This window comes from Periophthalmus magnuspinnatus, chromosome 5 (genome assembly GCF_009829125.3).
Source record: "Periophthalmus magnuspinnatus isolate fPerMag1 chromosome 5, fPerMag1.2.pri, whole genome shotgun sequence".
NCBI lineage: Eukaryota > Metazoa > Chordata > Actinopteri > Gobiiformes > Gobiidae > Periophthalmus > Periophthalmus magnuspinnatus.
This window is the reverse complement of record NC_047130.1, coordinates 7,485,548-7,503,574: the sequence shown is the minus strand read 5'-3', so window position 1 is coordinate 7,503,574 and position 18,027 is coordinate 7,485,548. Positions and strand designations below refer to the sequence as shown.

At 39.9% G+C, this 18,027-nt stretch overlaps 1 protein-coding gene across 1 annotated transcript; it reads left to right on the top strand.

The window, feature by feature from the left end:
* The first annotated feature begins 1,665 nt into the window (after positions 1 to 1,665).
* Positions 1,666 to 12,765, top strand: LOC117371251 (protein Wnt-2b-A-like). The gene is made up of 5 exons (XM_033966890.2): positions 1,666 to 2,181; positions 6,827 to 7,047; positions 8,520 to 8,794; positions 9,681 to 9,945; positions 12,141 to 12,765. The coding sequence occupies exons 1-5, from the start codon at positions 2,066 to 2,068 to the stop codon at positions 12,353 to 12,355; spliced, it is 1,092 nt and encodes a 363-aa protein (XP_033822781.1). The 5' UTR covers positions 1,666 to 2,065; the 3' UTR covers positions 12,356 to 12,765.
* The last annotated feature ends 5,262 nt before the right edge of the window (positions 12,766 to 18,027 follow it).

The window sequence follows — 18,027 nt, the reverse complement described above, 5'->3', positions numbered from 1 at the left end:
CTCAATCATTTCCTCTCTCCTTTTCCTCCACTAGATCCTCGCTCCCAAATTAGCCATGTCCATGAGATGCTCCCAGAATAGGTGCCTTTAAAGAGCACAGCTGGAGCAGGCTCAAAGTGGGACATGATTGGATGGTGTGTGGTATTGCTGTTATTACCTGCTCAGTGTAAACCAATTTGTCCTGGAGATGACAGAGAAAAAATATGGAGGTAAAGAAATACACTGGGGATGTGATTGGGGGTCTAAATCCAGATATGACGTTTGGGCTGAAGGACAAACAGCTGGGATATGAGGGCTATTTGTGAGCAGGTCTTGGAGAACCATTTTATACACCAGTCTAATTCTGACTTTGACAAAAGTACAAGTGTACAAACATGAACGCATGTCACATGTCCCTAACTCTGGCTACCAGAAGTTAGTTGGGGTTCTATAGATGCTGTAGTTTCTTTTTTCTTTTTCTTTTTTATTTATTTATTTATTTATTTTTGTTTGTTTGTTTTGTTTTTTTAACAAGCCAGTTTCAAAATAAAGTATATAAAACACAAGGACCAAATGACTTATGTTTCGTAAGAATATCTGAGTAGTCACATTATGGACCTAGGGCTTTTGAATTGTCTTTGTAAAAGAGACTTACTGACACTGTCTGCATTCTCTACAACACCAGCCTGCTCGGACAAGATCAAACATGGTTTAACGATGTCAATACAAGTTTATCAGAGCCCAAGATGCTCACTGTTCCTCCAGTGTGTCTAGGCTTTACAGTCATTATTGGGACCTCTATCCACTGAAACAAAAACACCTGACAGAGCACAAGAGGTAGCCCAAACAGATGTACAAGACATCTCAGATGGTTATTTATAATGTGGAGGAACAGCGGATCTACTCCTGCAACCAGGGACTTTTTGGCTGGGATCATGTCCTTTCAGTCATGAGTCAGCTCCTGACCATAGTATGAAATAGCATTTTAATTGTAAGTTAGTGTTTCACAATTCTGTAAATATCTGTGGTACTATAATAGTAAAATATAAGATTTTTGTGGGCTATTGTTTTATACTGTGAACAAAGATACAAGTGACTGAGAAAGTCTACAAAGAACAGAGCTAAGCATGTCCTTGAGTTGGGCCAACTATTTCCATGAAAACAGTCCTGGGAAGACTGACCTGCCCCTGTCTCATAGCTGTTGATGAGACAAAAGTCTAACGAAAAGACAAACTATACCTAATAATAAGCTTTATTACTCTCCAGGACGTAACTAGTCTAGGAATTTGTTGAATATGTTCCGCTTGAGACAGAGAAATAGGGAGAACTAATGCAGTGCGTTTACTTTAATAAACTTAATTGATACCTTTGGTTCAGACCGGTTTGCTAATAGTCATCTAATTGTCACATGACTCCGACTATGTCTCAAATGCCCCTTGAGAGTAATTGCCTCTATAGACTCGCTGTTTAATGATGTGTTGTGACATGAAGCTTGACCTCTGGTGGACAGCGGTTAGCAACCAAAATCCAAGTTTCCCCCGTGACACAAGCCATCATTTCCATTTAGTGGCTTGGTTAGCTTTCCTAATGAGTAGCAGTCCCAGTCTACGTTGTAAAAGGGGAGGGAGTTTGAGGTTTTGGACACGGGGAGCGATAGGGTAGAGGACACAAACAGTTGACGCCGTGAGAGAAGTCGGTCGCATCTTCTTTCTCGTGCGTAAAAGCTATCCAGTGCGCGCAGTCCTACCCCATTACAGAGAAAACAACTTGTCTTCTTCACCAGCGGGTCATCAGAAATTACCCGTATCCCTTTTTTGATTTACCGTCGAGGATAAGTTAATTTATTGCTCAAAAATGTCAGTGAAGGTGGCGGTAGACTCGGGGGGCGTCTAGCTGATGCAGTTTATACGCGCGTAAGTGGACTCCGAGGACATCTCGTTTCACTTCTCCGATGATGGACGGCGAACAAGCGTCGGGGACCGATTCAATACCCGATTGTGCAGCTTTTGCCAACACATGAGTGACAAATCCTAACTTGTCTGAGCTGACGGATTCTCGGAGGTTGGCGCGCGGCAGGAGAAGTGCCATGGGGAGCAAAACTGTGTCGAGAAGGCATCACTCCAAACCCGTGTGCCACAAGGTGTACCTGTGTAGTATCTTGCTGCTGCTCATTTTTACGCCTAGAGTGGATTCGTCCTGGTGGTAAGGAGTACAATCAATCGTTTTCTATTGTTTTGTTATATTCATTCGAACAGTTGTTGACTACGAATTCCGTTATATGTTTGCCTGAGCCATAGGACAACACAATACCACAAGTCACTTTGTAAACTTTGTACACATACTTTAAAATGGTCAATATTATTTTTAACCAAACTCATTCAATTAAGAAATGTGTGTGAAATCTTTTTTCTTTTTCTTTTTTTTTTTTGTTTAATAAAGTTGTGCGTAATGCGTGATAGACGTTGCAAGCGGTTGTGTGTGTGTGTGTGTGGGGGGGGGGGGGGGGGGGGTCACGTCTTTATGAAGATTGATGACGCAGCCTGCGCGCCCCCCTGCCCATTCAACTCGCCCTGCGTAAGTGGCAGGTGCAGGCGCTGGTGCGTGAATTTATGCCCCTTGATGATTTCTCTGGAGGCTTTAACAACCCCGAGGACAGAGGCAAAATCCTAAACTACAACATGTATAGTGTCGCCCATAAATAAATACAGAGTGTTTCATTTGAGCGGTTCCACCTGCAGCGAAGTAGATTTCTTCGTGTGAAAATGCTTTTAAAAAGATTCATAATATATTTTTCATGAGTTATAAAATGTAATATGACCTCTTAATGAAGTGATTATTGGATTGGGGAGTCAAGATAAGGCCAAGTTAAAGTCTGTGTTTCAGAGGTATTGCACCAAAATACAGATTTTTTCAGTTTCATTTCACTTTTTTGTATTTAAATTTCTGCTAAATTGCACTTGTCATGAAGTGAATTTGAGTCCATATTGTGAAATATCACAGATTTTTGTGTAACAATGCGAGTCTTTCCAGATCAATGTATTCTGATGAGCAGTGAAAGTAGTCATTCATGACATAGCAAATTATTCATAGAGTTGGCCCAGGAGAATGCATTGGTCCATTTGATACAGGATTATGCAATACTGTACATGATGCAAAAACATGCCATAGAATAGAAGCATTTAGGAGTAGTTTTATTTCATTTTGACAACTGCAAGTTTCCATGTGTATTTATGCAACTTTCAGTCCATTAATTAAATATGTGCTAGCCCCAAACAACTGTAGCACTTACAATATAAACCAATACTATGCTGTACATTTTGGTACTTTACCTCAAATCTGCTAAAAGCCTGACACACTGGCTCAGGAATGGTACAATATTATAATTTCCCCCTGTGGCATGACGTCTGCCTTGTATGGGACTCAGACAGGTACAGTGGTCAGTGTTCATTTAGTGACATGACTGACATTTAGAAAGACTGACAGAGGACTATTTATGGACCTATGAATAGAAGAGGGAAGAAAGAACAAGAGATGCTGACTCCATTCAGAACAGTTATGAGTCACCATATTCACCCTCAGCACAAAGATTCCATATAAAGCTATTTACGACAATAACTCACATTTGCATGGTGGATTTTGATGATGTCAGGATTTCAGATAGATGACAGGGGACAACTGAAAATCCAGAAATGTCAAATCTTGGGTTTTTGTTTTGTAAGTTCATTTGTGCTAAAAGTGAAGATAGTGAACTTTGTGTCAGCCCCTATAACAACACATATATCAGGCTCCAGGGTCCGTGTGGTAACGTCTCCATAATTGTAACGGTTAGCTGAGACTTTGCTACATGTTAACAATGTTTTCACGTGAAAAAAAATGAAAGTGAAAAGGAAAGAGATGGTCCTGCTAAGCAGCACTTGTGTTTACTGCCACAAAGACTTGACTGCAGACGGAGTGAGAGCTTATTTCACTGTGCAACCAAGATTCCAAAATATAAGACATGATATCAGTCACAATTTGACTTTGATCATTCTACGGTTTTAAGTTTGAGCCAGTTTTGAGCTACGAACTTAAAATTTTCCCCATAATCAGAAATCTTCCATTGCAGATGCCCAAAATCGTGCAGTAGACATGGTCTTAAAACACTTTTATTTGGTTAAAAATGCATTACCTAAATGTACAATGTATTGGCCAAATCGATTTAAATGTTACAATAAAAATAATTGTATGACTAATTAAAAATGATTGCTCACTAGTTGACTGCTAAATAATTAATTACTTCCCAGTGCCACCTTAACTCCATGGATCACATCTTGGGGCTCAATTACAAGTACTGCAATAATTCGAAGCAGTGACTTATCTCCCATTGCATCTCCTCCATCTTCATCTGTATCTGCCTGAGCCCTCTTAGACAGCGCTGCTCGTGGAGGTCTTTTGGCACGGCTCCTCTGTCCAACACAATAAACACAAGAACTGCTTCTGCTCTGCTTTACTGCTCAGCCATGGCTACACCTCCACCCGGGACAGCCCATAACGGGAGTGGAAACTGCCTGCTACCTACGCGTCTCTGTCTCGGTGGCCCGGCGACACAATTGCGATTAAGGACTATAATGATGATGTCCGGATGGGGAGCGGAGCGTGCAGGCTTAGGGGAAGAGCAATGGGAAAATGGCTGGGAGCCTTACTGTAGATGACTGTACTCTGGTCGGAGTTAGAGTACTGTGACACCATACGGGAGGATTATGTGTGAATGGAGCAGGAAGCGCAGGGCCTGTCAGAGCTCTTGGTTGAACCGCAGGAATTCAATAATCTCCTCCACATCCTGAAGTGGACAAATGGGTTTAAATGGATAAGTGCCTCATAAATGTATAAGATATATGGCGAAAGAATGTTGGATTCTGTCAGCTGGATGATGAAAAAAAAAAAAAAAGATTATTGACAGCTCAGTCCTGTTGTCTTGATCTATGTCATCAAAGGTATAATACTCCCTACAATGGAAACATAGTCGAGCTTAACTTGAATGGGCAAAACGATCACAATGTCTTAAGGGTTCCGGGTCCTGTACTGATGGTTATTATTAAACTTCTCATGGGTTAGAACTCCAACTTTTCCAACCTTTGTGCTAATTCAATTCTGCAACAAATCGTTTCGCTGCTTATCCAACTTCTTCAGTACCCTCTTTTGGTTGTCCTTCACAGACATTTAGGCACCTGTTCCTCATCTCACTTATTCAGAGAATGTCCCACTTTTACATTGATGCCACATGCATTATGAAAAGTGATACATGATAAGAAATAAAATCAATACTTTTTGAGTGTACTAGCATTTAGGGTTGTGACATGTTGGCACTCATTACTGTTCAAATCTCTTCACACCATATTCAAACACTATTCTCTTTCTACAATTTGAGGTGGTAGCATAAATATTTCTCTTCATTGATAGGGCTGCATCTGAACGAGAGAAGCTTCTAGGATGAGTGGCGAAAAATATTCACTTGAAAAACTTTTGTCCAATTGACTGAATTCCACCTTTTTTTGCGATGGAACCTACCGGGATGACTGAAGATGTAAAGAGTTAGTTGTAGTCATGTTCTTGTCTCCCGGCTTGTCCCCATTGAGATTTTGCCTGCAGTGTTCCACAGTATTATATAAGTATCATATTATATAAAACTAAGCTAATATTGAGGAAAAAGTAGCTCTCCAAGTAAAAAGGTTGACAAATGGTAGTATTGAACACATCAGGTATGTGCTCATGAGCTGGACTTTAAGTAGGTTTATCTAGCCACAAAACTATTACAGTTGTGAGTCAATAATGTAGTCAATTCTGATTATTATTGAGAACCAGAACATCACAAAAAAACGTGTTGAGTAGGCTAAAGTTATGTCCAGCACACTGAATAACCACGGTGACCAAAGGCGTTGTGGGAGAACTTTAGGTCATCAAAACATTAGAACAAAAATGAGAGCTTAGCATGTGTGCTGTGACCAAACCACTATGCCACAGCGTGGGACAAAGGGTAAGGTTTTTGTTAGATTAAGTAAGTTATTGGACTGTGTAATTAACTGAGTTTTTATCAAGATGGAGATCAAGTCATTTGCAATCACCAATGATCAGCATGAGGTTTTTTAAGCGAGAGGTACCGCCAATCCTCTGTCAGTAAAAGCATGTGGTTTGGAGTCTGGAGTTTAAACTTTGGAGAAAGAAGTGAGGGGTAAATGGCAACGATTAAATGACTGTATAGTTCATGTTCAGAAAATTAATATTGACAACCATTTTTGATTGTATTTAATAAGACTAAATCAAATTGGAAATTGTGATTGGTCATAATGAGGAAAAAATATTTTTGGCATATTGTCCTGACATAGTAAGTTAAGTCCTCTCCACTGCATTTGACCCATCCTTTAGCGATAGTATTCTCCACTGGAACCTAGCACCCTGAGGGAGGTTTAGTGTCAGAAGTACCTATGATGGATTAACCTGCATGTATGTTTTGGGTTGGACTATCCAGTCTGGGAATTCAACCGAACTCTTTGATTGTTTGATTCTTAAACTGTTTCCTTGTATTCATAATACTAACTTTTTTGGGAATATTTTATCTTTTTTGGATGTTGTGATTGGCGCAATTCAGGATTTGCATGTAATGGTGTCTGCTGCCAAGTCAATCTTTAATAATTCTAATCTAATCTAATTCTTGCTGCAATAGAAAGCAGGCTAAGATGCAACCACTGGTCACACATTTATCATTGCCATTACAAGTGAAAACACATTGTTAAGCCCATGTATCTAGACACCTCTGTATTATCTTCCTAGATCTCTCCTTTTGATTCATCACTCGCCGTTGTGATTCCAGGTACATTGGTGCGCTGGGGGCTCGGGTCATCTGCTCCCACATCCCCGGTCTGGTTAACAAACAGCGACAGCTCTGCCAGAGACACCCAGACCTGATGCAGTCCATTGGGGAGGGTGCTAAAGAGTGGATCAAAGAGTGCCAACACCAATTCAGACACCACCGTTGGAACTGCAGCACTCTAGACCGAGACCACAGCCTCTTCGGACGGGTCATGCATCGAAGTAAGTTACTCTACCAATATGTTCTGTCATAGTTTTTTCAAGTTTTGTGGATGAAAACTAAATAAAAACGTAATCAGCACCCAGGGCCACGATCACAGTTTTGCCATAGTTTTTGGTGTGGAACCATTTTGCTGATGAAAACCAAATAAAGGGTGATCAGTGATGGCTGGAACTAAGACTACATACGTATATAAATATAGCTTTGTCCACTAATTAAAAAAAAAAGGGGACTAGTGGAGAGTAGCCTGTGCAAAAATATTAAGGCATTTTATAAACAAAATTTAGTTAAGAGAAATTTTGGATTAAATACTGCCTGAAATAGAAATTCATATAAAGCTTAAACTGATTTCAAACTGTCTGTCATATTTAAAACCTCTCCACCCCTTCAACCCTTGCGTGACAATGTCTGTTTATACCAGGGAAGATGGCTCTCGTAAACGTCTTCCAGATAATAGCAGAATTAATAGGTGTCAACTTTGGCCTACTGAGAAAGTGCTCCGTTCCTCCGACAAAAAAACAAGTAGCAGATTGAGAGATCTCCAGTGCTGATGTATAAACAGTAATAGGAGATGTAAATATTTGGGTGGATGTTTCTGGCCAGCAGACAAAGCGCTACTCCCCGACATACCGCCTGTGTTCTGCTCGGTTGCGTGAGCAGGAATGAGAGTGGGGAGGTGGGTGGGAAAAACCAGGCCAAACAGCCCCCCGAAATCTCCTCTCCTCTGCTTTTCTCAAAGGAAAACACACAGGCCAGTGACAGGGACGGACATCATCTGTGCACATGTGGAACTGAAACTGATACCTGGATCTCAAAATCACTGTCTCTCACTGAAAAATTTTTGCAGTTATATGATTTCACCCGTCCCACAACTAAAAAAGCATAGTATTTAGGCATGGGAACGAACTGGGTAGGTTGCTTTTCCTATACCTCATAAATTTTTTTTTGGAAACGTGAAAAAAACAGAACTACTTCATTTTAAACTGTTTGCAGTGGTCCAAAGTTATTTCTCACTTACCTTATGCAGTCTGAGCATGCTAATTATTCAGCGCAATGAGTTTACAAGCAATTTTCACCCCTTTCCGAGACTAGAGCAGAGTTTTGTCGTCACGGTATAAAGCTACCAATATGTGCAACGTGCAGATATAATTTGGCCTCAAGAGCTGCTCATACAATATATCTGGACTTGGGAAACACAAATTTTGCTCAAATATATGGGAAAAAATTGGGTACAGAGGGACTGTGGCTTCTGAAAGTTGGTGGTTCGAAGCCCACTTGGTTCAAAGCCCACTTGGTCCTCCCCAAAGACACACTTTGGGGATGAATAGATCAATATTCATCTGATAAAAATCTTCAAAATATACAAAATATCATTCTATATCATTCTATAATTCATTGTTGGCGAAGATTTCATTTCTTTGGAAGTAATCAGCCCCAAAAAGACAAAACATACCTGTATTTTGTGTGTCTCCAGGCAGCAGAGAGGCGGCGTTCGTGTATGCCATCTCATCAGCCGGGGTGGTGTACGCCATCACCAGAGCGTGCGGTCAGGGCGAGCTGAAGATATGTGGCTGTGACGAGAGGAGGGGCCAGGGCACAGACCACAGAGGCACCTTCGACTGGGGAGGCTGCAGCGACAACATCCAGTACGGCATACGCTTCGCCAAGGCCTTCATCGACGCGCAGGAGAGGAGTGTGAGGGATGCACGAGCGCTCATGAACCTGCACAACAACCGCTGTGGACGCATGGTGAGCAGCTGGTTCACTGGAGTATAGTAAGAGATGAATTGAGAAAATATAAGGCAGAGATAAAGATGTTGAGGTTGTCATTGGGAGAAGAATAGATGTTATGAAATGTAAGAGAAGCAGGGAAGAATAGGAACATTTTTTATTTTTTTTGTATATACTAGTTGTGAGAAAGGGGAGGGAACAAGAAGAAGATATTGCTGGAAAGTGAATTTGACTATCCGATGTATCTGCTGCATTAATATTTGTCCTGGTTTGGTCCTGGTGGCTTGGACCTAGTTTGAATCCTCATGGTTGGTCTGTTATAGTCGTGCTTTAGTACTGGCTTAGTGTTGGTTTCGCTTTGGGTTTACTCACAGTTTTGTCCCAATTTTCATGCGGTAATTGTGCAAGTGTGGACGTTTGAAATGGAAAATTTGTTGTTATGACAACTCAGACCACTGCATACTGCTGTGTCCTTGGGCAAAACACTTCACCCACCTTCTGTATATGTGAATGTGGTGTGTGAGAGTGATTAGTGGTGGTCAAAGAGATTGTTTGCACAGACTGGCAGCCCGCTCCAGTTCAGTTGAGGCTACATGCATAGTTTATAATTGAGAAGAGAGGTGCTAGGACTAATGCCTCGATGTTATACAGCACTTATAGAGTTATAGTAATATTTAATTAGGTGTAGTTATTAAGATAGTAGTTATTTGTGTGCATTAAAAAATAACAGTTTGAAATGAGTAAACAAATCCAGCCCCATTTAACTAGGGACCATTAATCTAATTTATTTTGCGAATTGAAGCCATTTATATATTGAGTTTTGCTGTGGAATCTCCTAAGTATCACCTGTAAGACTTTACCTACTTCTAAGCCCTGTGCCCTTTGACCTTTGCCCTTGCTGCAGGCAGTGAAGCGCTTCATGAAGCCAGAGTGCAAGTGTCACGGGGTGAGCGGCTCCTGCTCTCTCCGGACCTGCTGGATGGCCATGGCCGACTTCAGGCAGACGGGGGACTACCTGTTTAAGAAGTACAACTCTGCTGTGGAGGTCATCATGAACCAGGACGGGACAGGCTTCAGAGTGGCAGACCAAGACTACAGGGGGAACACCAAGAACGAGCTGGTCTATGTGGAGAACTCCCCCGACTACTGCCTCATGGACCGGGCAGCAGGTGAGGGCAGACAATCACACTAATGCACGGATTCTCAACCAGAAAATTGGGCACTATTACTGTTAGTATTAAAGTGTGAGACAGTCTGGAGACAAGATTCGGTTTTATCTTGAAACAGAGAAATAAAGTTCTATTCTATTCTATTCTATTCTATTCTAAAAGACTCCCAAATAGACTCCCAAATAGACTCCCCATAGACTCCCTAATAGACTCCCCGTAGACTCCCTCTATCTATGGGTGAGTCATTGAAATACTCCTAGATATTTGTTCATATTACACCTACAGGATCAACTGCACTCAATTCATAATCACAATTTGCAAATCGCAAAGTCTGCAAAGGGTAATGTCCACTCCACATGTGTCTCCATTGAGAATAATAACGTAAACATTTACAAATATTCTGAAGCTTCATGTGATACGTATTGCATATATTGTTTATCCATTCTTTGACCAGTTTCAGTGCTCTTGTACATTTAAAATTGCACCAAGAGAACTACACCCTCAAAACAAAACAAAGAAATTCAACTGCCTACCTTTTAATACTCAGGTAAACCTACAACAAACCCCATTTAAAATATCAAAATTGTACCTCCTGGAGCTCCCCCATTACAGTAACAACACCATCGCCTCACAGACAAAGAACCTAAACACATTTTACATCACAATCTCTGAGAACCCAACTCTCCCTGAAGACCTGCATTCCTCCACAGCTTAGAGTTCAATGATTTAACCTTTTCACATCCCCTTTAATTCAACCGTTTGCTTTGCCTTGTTAAGCCCTATCTCCCTCCTCCAAAAATGCCTCTTCAGCGTAGCATCAAACACTTTCACTTTGTAACCTAGTCGGCCAGTATGCAATGCTGCTAATTTAAAAGATTACCCAATCTCCTAGAGCTATTAGCTTGGCCGCTACCCGACAAGAAAGGCGTAATGGTGGGGCGATCACTTCATTGAAAGCCCGCTGTCTGCTCCTTTGAAAAAGTGATGCTAAAGTGGAGCTTATGACCCTCCTTGTCGCTAATCTCCATTGTAAAGGAATTCACTGCCTGAGGATACGTGCGGGATTATTTTTCAAATCCAGTCTTTGGTCAGTATAAGCTCTCTCCAAGTGCCAAAGGGACAAAGTTTGCTCATTATTCGTTTCTATTTAAAACAGAAATAGCTGATGAGATGTTGTTACAAGTAGCACCTGATCTGGGCACCATTGTCTTTGATACTGCAGGCTGTGGGAAAAGTGATATTAGAAGTAAGATCTGTTTGCAGTGTCAACATTAGTGGGGGAGCTCATGAGTAGTTATCTGGCAACGTTATGTCTTCTGTGGAGAAGAGCCAAAGGGTAATTAATGGAAGATGATAGAGAACAGAGATGGATGTCGAGTTTTAAAAGAGCAAAATTAAATAACGCTGTGCCAGATTTTTACTGGCTTAAAAAATGAAAAATCAGGTACCTTTATGACCTTCTTATGGTGAAAAAAATCTTGCATAATAATGTAATAATGTAAGTTAAGTAACAAAAGAGAACTGTGCTGTCTGCAATAAATGGCCACAATATTATAGATGCATTTCAAAAGTAGGCATACATTTTGGAGTTCTTCATTAGGCTATTGGAGTTAACTATAGACTGTTTAAAGACTTGAACTAAGTGTGACGTCACCCATAACGCTCGTCTTCAGTCAAACGAAGCTCAGCGGTTATCATGGCAGGTTAGCTATGTCCATTTATCTATGCAGTTACCACAGTTGTTTCTATGAATAGCAACAAAATTGGTTGCTTTCGGGTTAAAAATTAGATGAAGTCATACTCTTGGATGGGAAGCAGGATCACCATTTTTCCATGGATTCCCTTCCATAAACAATATCCAAAAGGAAAATTCAGAATCCTGGCTATTTATATTAATGTATTAGTGATTAATAGCATAAATTACTACAATCCACAAAATCAAAATAGCACTTTTAACTAGCCCTCACCTCTGACATGTAATATTAAAGCCAACAATATGCGCTTTTGCCTATTCAAGATGTTTTTAATATAAGTGCATCTAAATTACTTTGTATAGCAATAATTTATTTTTATTTTTTTTACCAGATGCACTAAATTAACCTGTCACAATGTCTAACCAACAAGGCTTGACCCAAAATGATTCTAAAAATTTCTTAAAGCCTAAAAACCCATGTTCTTATTGCTCCTGTCCTTAGGCTCCCTGGGCACCGCTGGCAGAGTGTGTAACAAGTCTTCACGGGGGACGGATGGCTGTGAGGTCATGTGCTGTGGGCGGGGCTACGACACCATGCCCGTCAAACGCGTGACAAAATGCGAGTGCAAGTTCAAATGGTGCTGCGCGGTGGAGTGTAAGGACTGCGAGGACGAGGTGGACATTCACACGTGTAAACCACACAAGAGGCCCTACTGAAGGAACCTGGGACAGACTGATGCACTCTGGGAAATGTAGTTCCTCTTTCAGAACTATGGGCTTTGGACAGTTGTTGAAGCCTGTCGAATGGACCCCACTGAGAAGCCTCATCACGGACATCTAAAGGACGTTAAACTGGAGACTGGCCCTAGTTTCTGATCCATGCTGCTTTATTGAGAGTTTAAATATGGGATGTGTAAATGTTTGTTGTAAGACTTCGGTTGCTTGTTCAGAAAATTGTAAGCACATAGCGTATTGATTGACACATCATTATACATTACTATAGCCTACACATTGTAGTGGGTAAACAAGAAAATATGTAAAAATAAAAATAATATAATACCCAGGCAATATTTGTCACTGTAAATTTTATGTAAAATAAAACACATTTTGTCGTATTGTCACGGAAACATTTCAACATATTTTTTTGTTATTCTGTATCAAACAATGTTTTTGTCTACTAAAGACATAATGCTTTTAAAAAAATTACTATTACGTGATAATAAAGTACACATTAGTTACCAATATATGAATAAATAAGCAGTTTATGAACAATGTAAGAGAAGCCCATGTCACTTTAAAGGTATTGTACCTAATTTTTCCTGTCTTAAAACCATGAAAAAAAGAACATGTTTATTTTAAACAGTTTGCGGTGGTCTCAAGTTATTCCTGATTTACCGTATGAATTTATTCAGCGTCAAGAGTTCGTAAGTGCTTTTCAGAGTTTACAGTGATGGTAAAGCTAATGAAAATAGCATGTTAATCCACAATTCCTGATTATCACTTGATTAACACTTTCTAATTAGATCCAGACAGCATGCAGTTGACTTACTCAAGAGCTGCTTATATAATAAATCTGTACTGGGGCAAGGCACAATTTGCTCAAGTACAAAACAGGGCACATGGCCTTTAACTGTATCCTTCAACAAAACCAGATCTTATATTCAGGTATGAAGAGCGCCTCACATCCTCCTCACTACACCAGAGCAGTAGGCTACATCAGCCTTTTTGCTGCAGATTATTTTACCAACTCCAAGTTACAACATTATTATCATTATTATTTATTTATTTTTGCACATTTTTGTCCTGTAACCACTAAATGAAAACCCACAAACTGTCACAGTTCAGTATCAAACATGTCAAATATCATTGTGTTTACAGTAAAATAATAAATAGTGTAATCTGGACATCTAAGCGCAAAGAGAACACACAGTCCTCTTTGGGGATACTGTCCAAGGCTTTACACAAACATCAGTGCAGTAACCATAGACTCTGATTTGGACTTTTCACCATGTGGTACTGCAGCCAGCACGTCCCTCAGAGGGGCTTCCACCTTTAAATGAATCTGACAACAGGCCGCACACACTACACATACTTCCATATGGATGTAATGACCAGGAGAGCCAAGAAACAGGGATTTGAACAAACGCTACGACACAATGTCAAATGTGCACAGGTCATAGGCTAATTGCAAATTGTTGCATTTTTGTTTTAAATGTAAATGGAGAATCTGTTGGCTGTATTTTTGTAAAAGATTAGAAAGGTGAGGGGTTAGAAAGAGGGAGGGGGAGTGGTTCTTGGTGCATTGGCTCTGAAATTTTGAGTGAAAGACAGTGACAGCAAAATGAGTCTTCTGGATTCATTATCTGTTCATTCATGTCTTTTTCACACAGCCCTTTGCTGCTTAATTATTTATGTATAAATAAGTCCAAAATAAACTATTATCATTACACAGTGCTGTCATTTTGATTTGCAACATGTCTGTCAATACCATGGGACATCCAACTATTGCCATAACAAAATGTCAACAATGCTGAAATACTGAGTGGTTACGCACAACTGCAAACAGCATGTAACTGGCACGAAACGCATGAAATTAGACTTGTGAGGGTTACTTCTCCAGGTGGGCTACTTAAAATGGTCATTATATTTGCTTCGGCCTGTATCTCACTTCACAGTTAGAGCTTGTCTTGGTTGGTTTCCACAGAATAGTCATGATTTAGTCCAGGTTACAAGAGTTAGTCCACTTTAAGGTCTAGTGGAGTCATTGTGTGAATATTTTTACACAACAACAATTGACCATCGGCATAATGGACTTTTGGACATAAGAAAAGAGGTTGTAGGTAAAAAGCAATACCGGAAAACTATATCTGGTAAAATTCAGTTCTTTTGTCCAGTTGACAGATATGCATTTTTTTGTATGCTATGGATCATACGTGGACGAAATGATTACACAGACATCTATATTTAGCACATCTAACTCAAGCTATACCTATTTTTTTTATGCTGCAAACTCAGTGTTTCATCATTGTTTTTTCATTAAATGTGCTAAATGTAATGTTTGGTGGTGGGTCTGCCATTTGCTCGTCTTCACAAATATGTTATTGCTTTCTCTGGTTGCATAGTATAGCTTTAAACTTATCTATTTCCATGGAGACAAGCAGGTGGTGACATCAGTTTTAAGTCAGATCTGAGGAGAGGCATGTTAGATCATAGAAACGTATGTTTTTAAATATATTTTTGCAGTAAAAACCTGTAATTGAATAAGTTCTAGAGTGTATAGATTTAAAGCTGTAGTACCTCATAATAAGTAATTATCCTCCCCCCCAGGAAAATATATTATGTAGGCTTATATGACGTTTTGGGGGTGATGAGAGCTGATTGGCTGTCCTTTGGCTGTCCACCTCGCTTTACTTCTGTCTGAAAAAAGCACTTCTAAAAAGCTAGTGGCCAAAAAGATCACACATATAAATACTAGCAATGTACCAAAAAGTTTGTGAGAGATATGAACTAGTTGGGTATGGACCTATGTAACTTTTACTGTAAATTACGTACCCAAGCTTTAAAGAAGACATATTGTGTTTGAGTCTGCTAAATCATTATAATCTATGACACCCATGGATCATTACATTATAATTTGGACATTTTAAATCACAATATTTATCTAAAACGGCTTAATAAAAGAAAAAAGTAAACTGATTTCGGTGTTAGAAAACTGCAGTACCCAATGGGAGCTGACGTCGTGGTAAATATCGCCACAACAAAGAGTCCTGTAGCTGTCAGCACCTCCGATGGATACAGTATTTGCACCAAAATGACTACGTGGTGCTGCCGAATCCTACGTGTATAACTGATTAAGAAAGTAAAATTGGACAATGAGACAAGCAGAGAGCATTGGGTGTTAAAACAGGAGTTAATCTGCAAAATGGCGTCTTGGAAATAAGTGATTACAAATTGCCCAAACATGCACAAATCACTCCAAATACAATTTCAGGTGAGTAAATGGTGACGGAAAACAACTATAACATGGATAATAGTTCTGAAAAGGCGATTCTGCATAATAAGTCTGCTTTAATGCCATACTGTGAAACATTCCAGACAAAGAAACAGCATCTCTATATTAAACTGCACACAGCGAACCCCTACCAAAAAAATTACACAATGCACTTTTAACGATTATACACTGTCAACTTCAAAAACAACAATTTCCAAAAGCCCGACTGTTATAAATGAACTTGAACTGCACTGATGTGAACACCACCCGTGCAAACCCATCCGCCAGCCTGAGAGTTTGAAGTGGCCTGCTGTGATTTATCCGTCTGTAAAAAGAACCAAAATAACCCGAGTGTCGCTGCAGCCATCACAGTGATATCAAATGGCCGTCTCATTTTAACAGCATAGCGCGGCTAAAATTGTCCCGATGGGAGATGCGGGGAGCGTGGTCGTGTGGATGCCTCACATTCAGCCCGAGTGGAGCGCAGATATGTTGTAACGCGTGTCCGCACTGTGTAATGGCTCTGTCGGGTTCATTGTAAACATGTGTGCACTCTCCTTGAACCCCCCTCCTCACCCCTTCGACCCTCTCATCTCACTCCTCCCAAATACGTTTTACTACACACACACACCAATTATTCACATCTTTTATGTTCTTATAGGCTATATATGTTGTGATGGAAAAAACTAAATTGGCAAAATGTACTGTACGTTCTTTGTTATTGCTGGAATACAAGAAGACCACTTTGACCCTGTCGGAGGTAATTAACGAGAAAGTTGGACGAGGACTCCTGAGGACATAAAATTGGCTGATTTTTCTTTATATTATATGAATGAACTCGATTACTCTTTGGAAAGAATTGAGAATTGTATGTAGGCCGTACAGCGTGTGCTACAGATACAGATTTACACCTATATTTTGATGGAGGACTATTGTCTATTAAAGGTTCACTATGTAACCTTTAGAGAGTCCACGTCCGGCTTTTATAACTCCACCGAGACGAGCAGTTGATGCCACAGGCCAAGTTACAGGTCAGATCTGTGGAGAGGTATATTTTTCAGGGTATATTCTAGCCGTAACAACACGTCACTGAATAAAAGCCAGATGGATTAGTTTAATGCCATACTGTGGACAATTCCAGACAACGCAATGGTATCTCTATGGAAACAAACAGGTGACAAAAGAGTTACATAGTGCACCTTTAAGTTATCAATTCGGAAAACTGTGGCTGTTGTCCTCCAGTTATTCTACTTTATTGTTTTATATGAGCGATTCCTCTGGGTTAAAGTGCATCAGATCATTTTAACGACTAATTTCACTAACGCTGCGTACTTTTTCCAGTTTGAATATTTGACTTGCTGGTGGGAAACGGACATAAGATGCGACGTAAGCAATTCCATAACCGTTATCTCAAACCATATCATAAACAGGGGCAAAAGCTTGTTGAATTTTCCTAGGAGACTGCTTAAACTGTAAGAAAAATGTCTTCCTTGTGCGTAAATTGTCCCTGCATTTTGGTTAGAACTTTGTATATTGATGACATAGATAGACGGATTCCTTTTTAGGACGCAGTTTTGCTTCGTGTAAACTACTTTTTGCCTAATTTTTTCTTCACAAACATCCACTTGACTGACGTAAAACTATGATAAATATTTTCCACAAGTAATATCCTACCAAACGTACTTATACTTAGAACAACATGAAACCCTGGCATATGGACTTTAAAGTAGTAATGTGTAACTTTTTAGCTAAAATATGGACAGAAATAAAAGCATGGTTGTGTAGACACTCAAAATGTGTGTCTTTACTGTGAGCAGGCTTGCATCTCCACAAACCTGACTCTAATCCTGCCTGTTTTCACTTAAATGTTGGTCTTTTGGTTATAATCTTCCACATTCTTACGTAAAATGTATCGCCATGGAGAATGTCCAACAGTATGGCTTTAACTTTCTATTTCTGTGGAATCATGCATGTGATGGGCCACTTCCAGAAAGTTACATACTGTACCTTTAGCATTCTTTTTTTTTACGTTTTTCCAGTCAAATTTCTGTAAAAACATGGAACAATCATTATTAAATATATGTTTTTAATCATTTTTTTGTATTATTTCTTACAAACAAACAAAAAAACGACTTAAGTGTTGAGAGTTTGCAATATTTAGACCTATCCACGGATTACCACAAAGAGATGTCCGTGGGTGAGTTGAAGTGGAAGACGAAATATACATATTACTCAAATCTACCTAAATCAACACTGTAACATGGCTTAAAACAAAGAGAGTTTAGTATAATATATGATGTTGTCAGCAGCCCTCTCCAAGCCTTTGATTTCCTCCCCGCAGCAGAGTGTGAAGTGTGATTACGACAGCGGTAGGGCACTGTGGACACTACAAGCATCT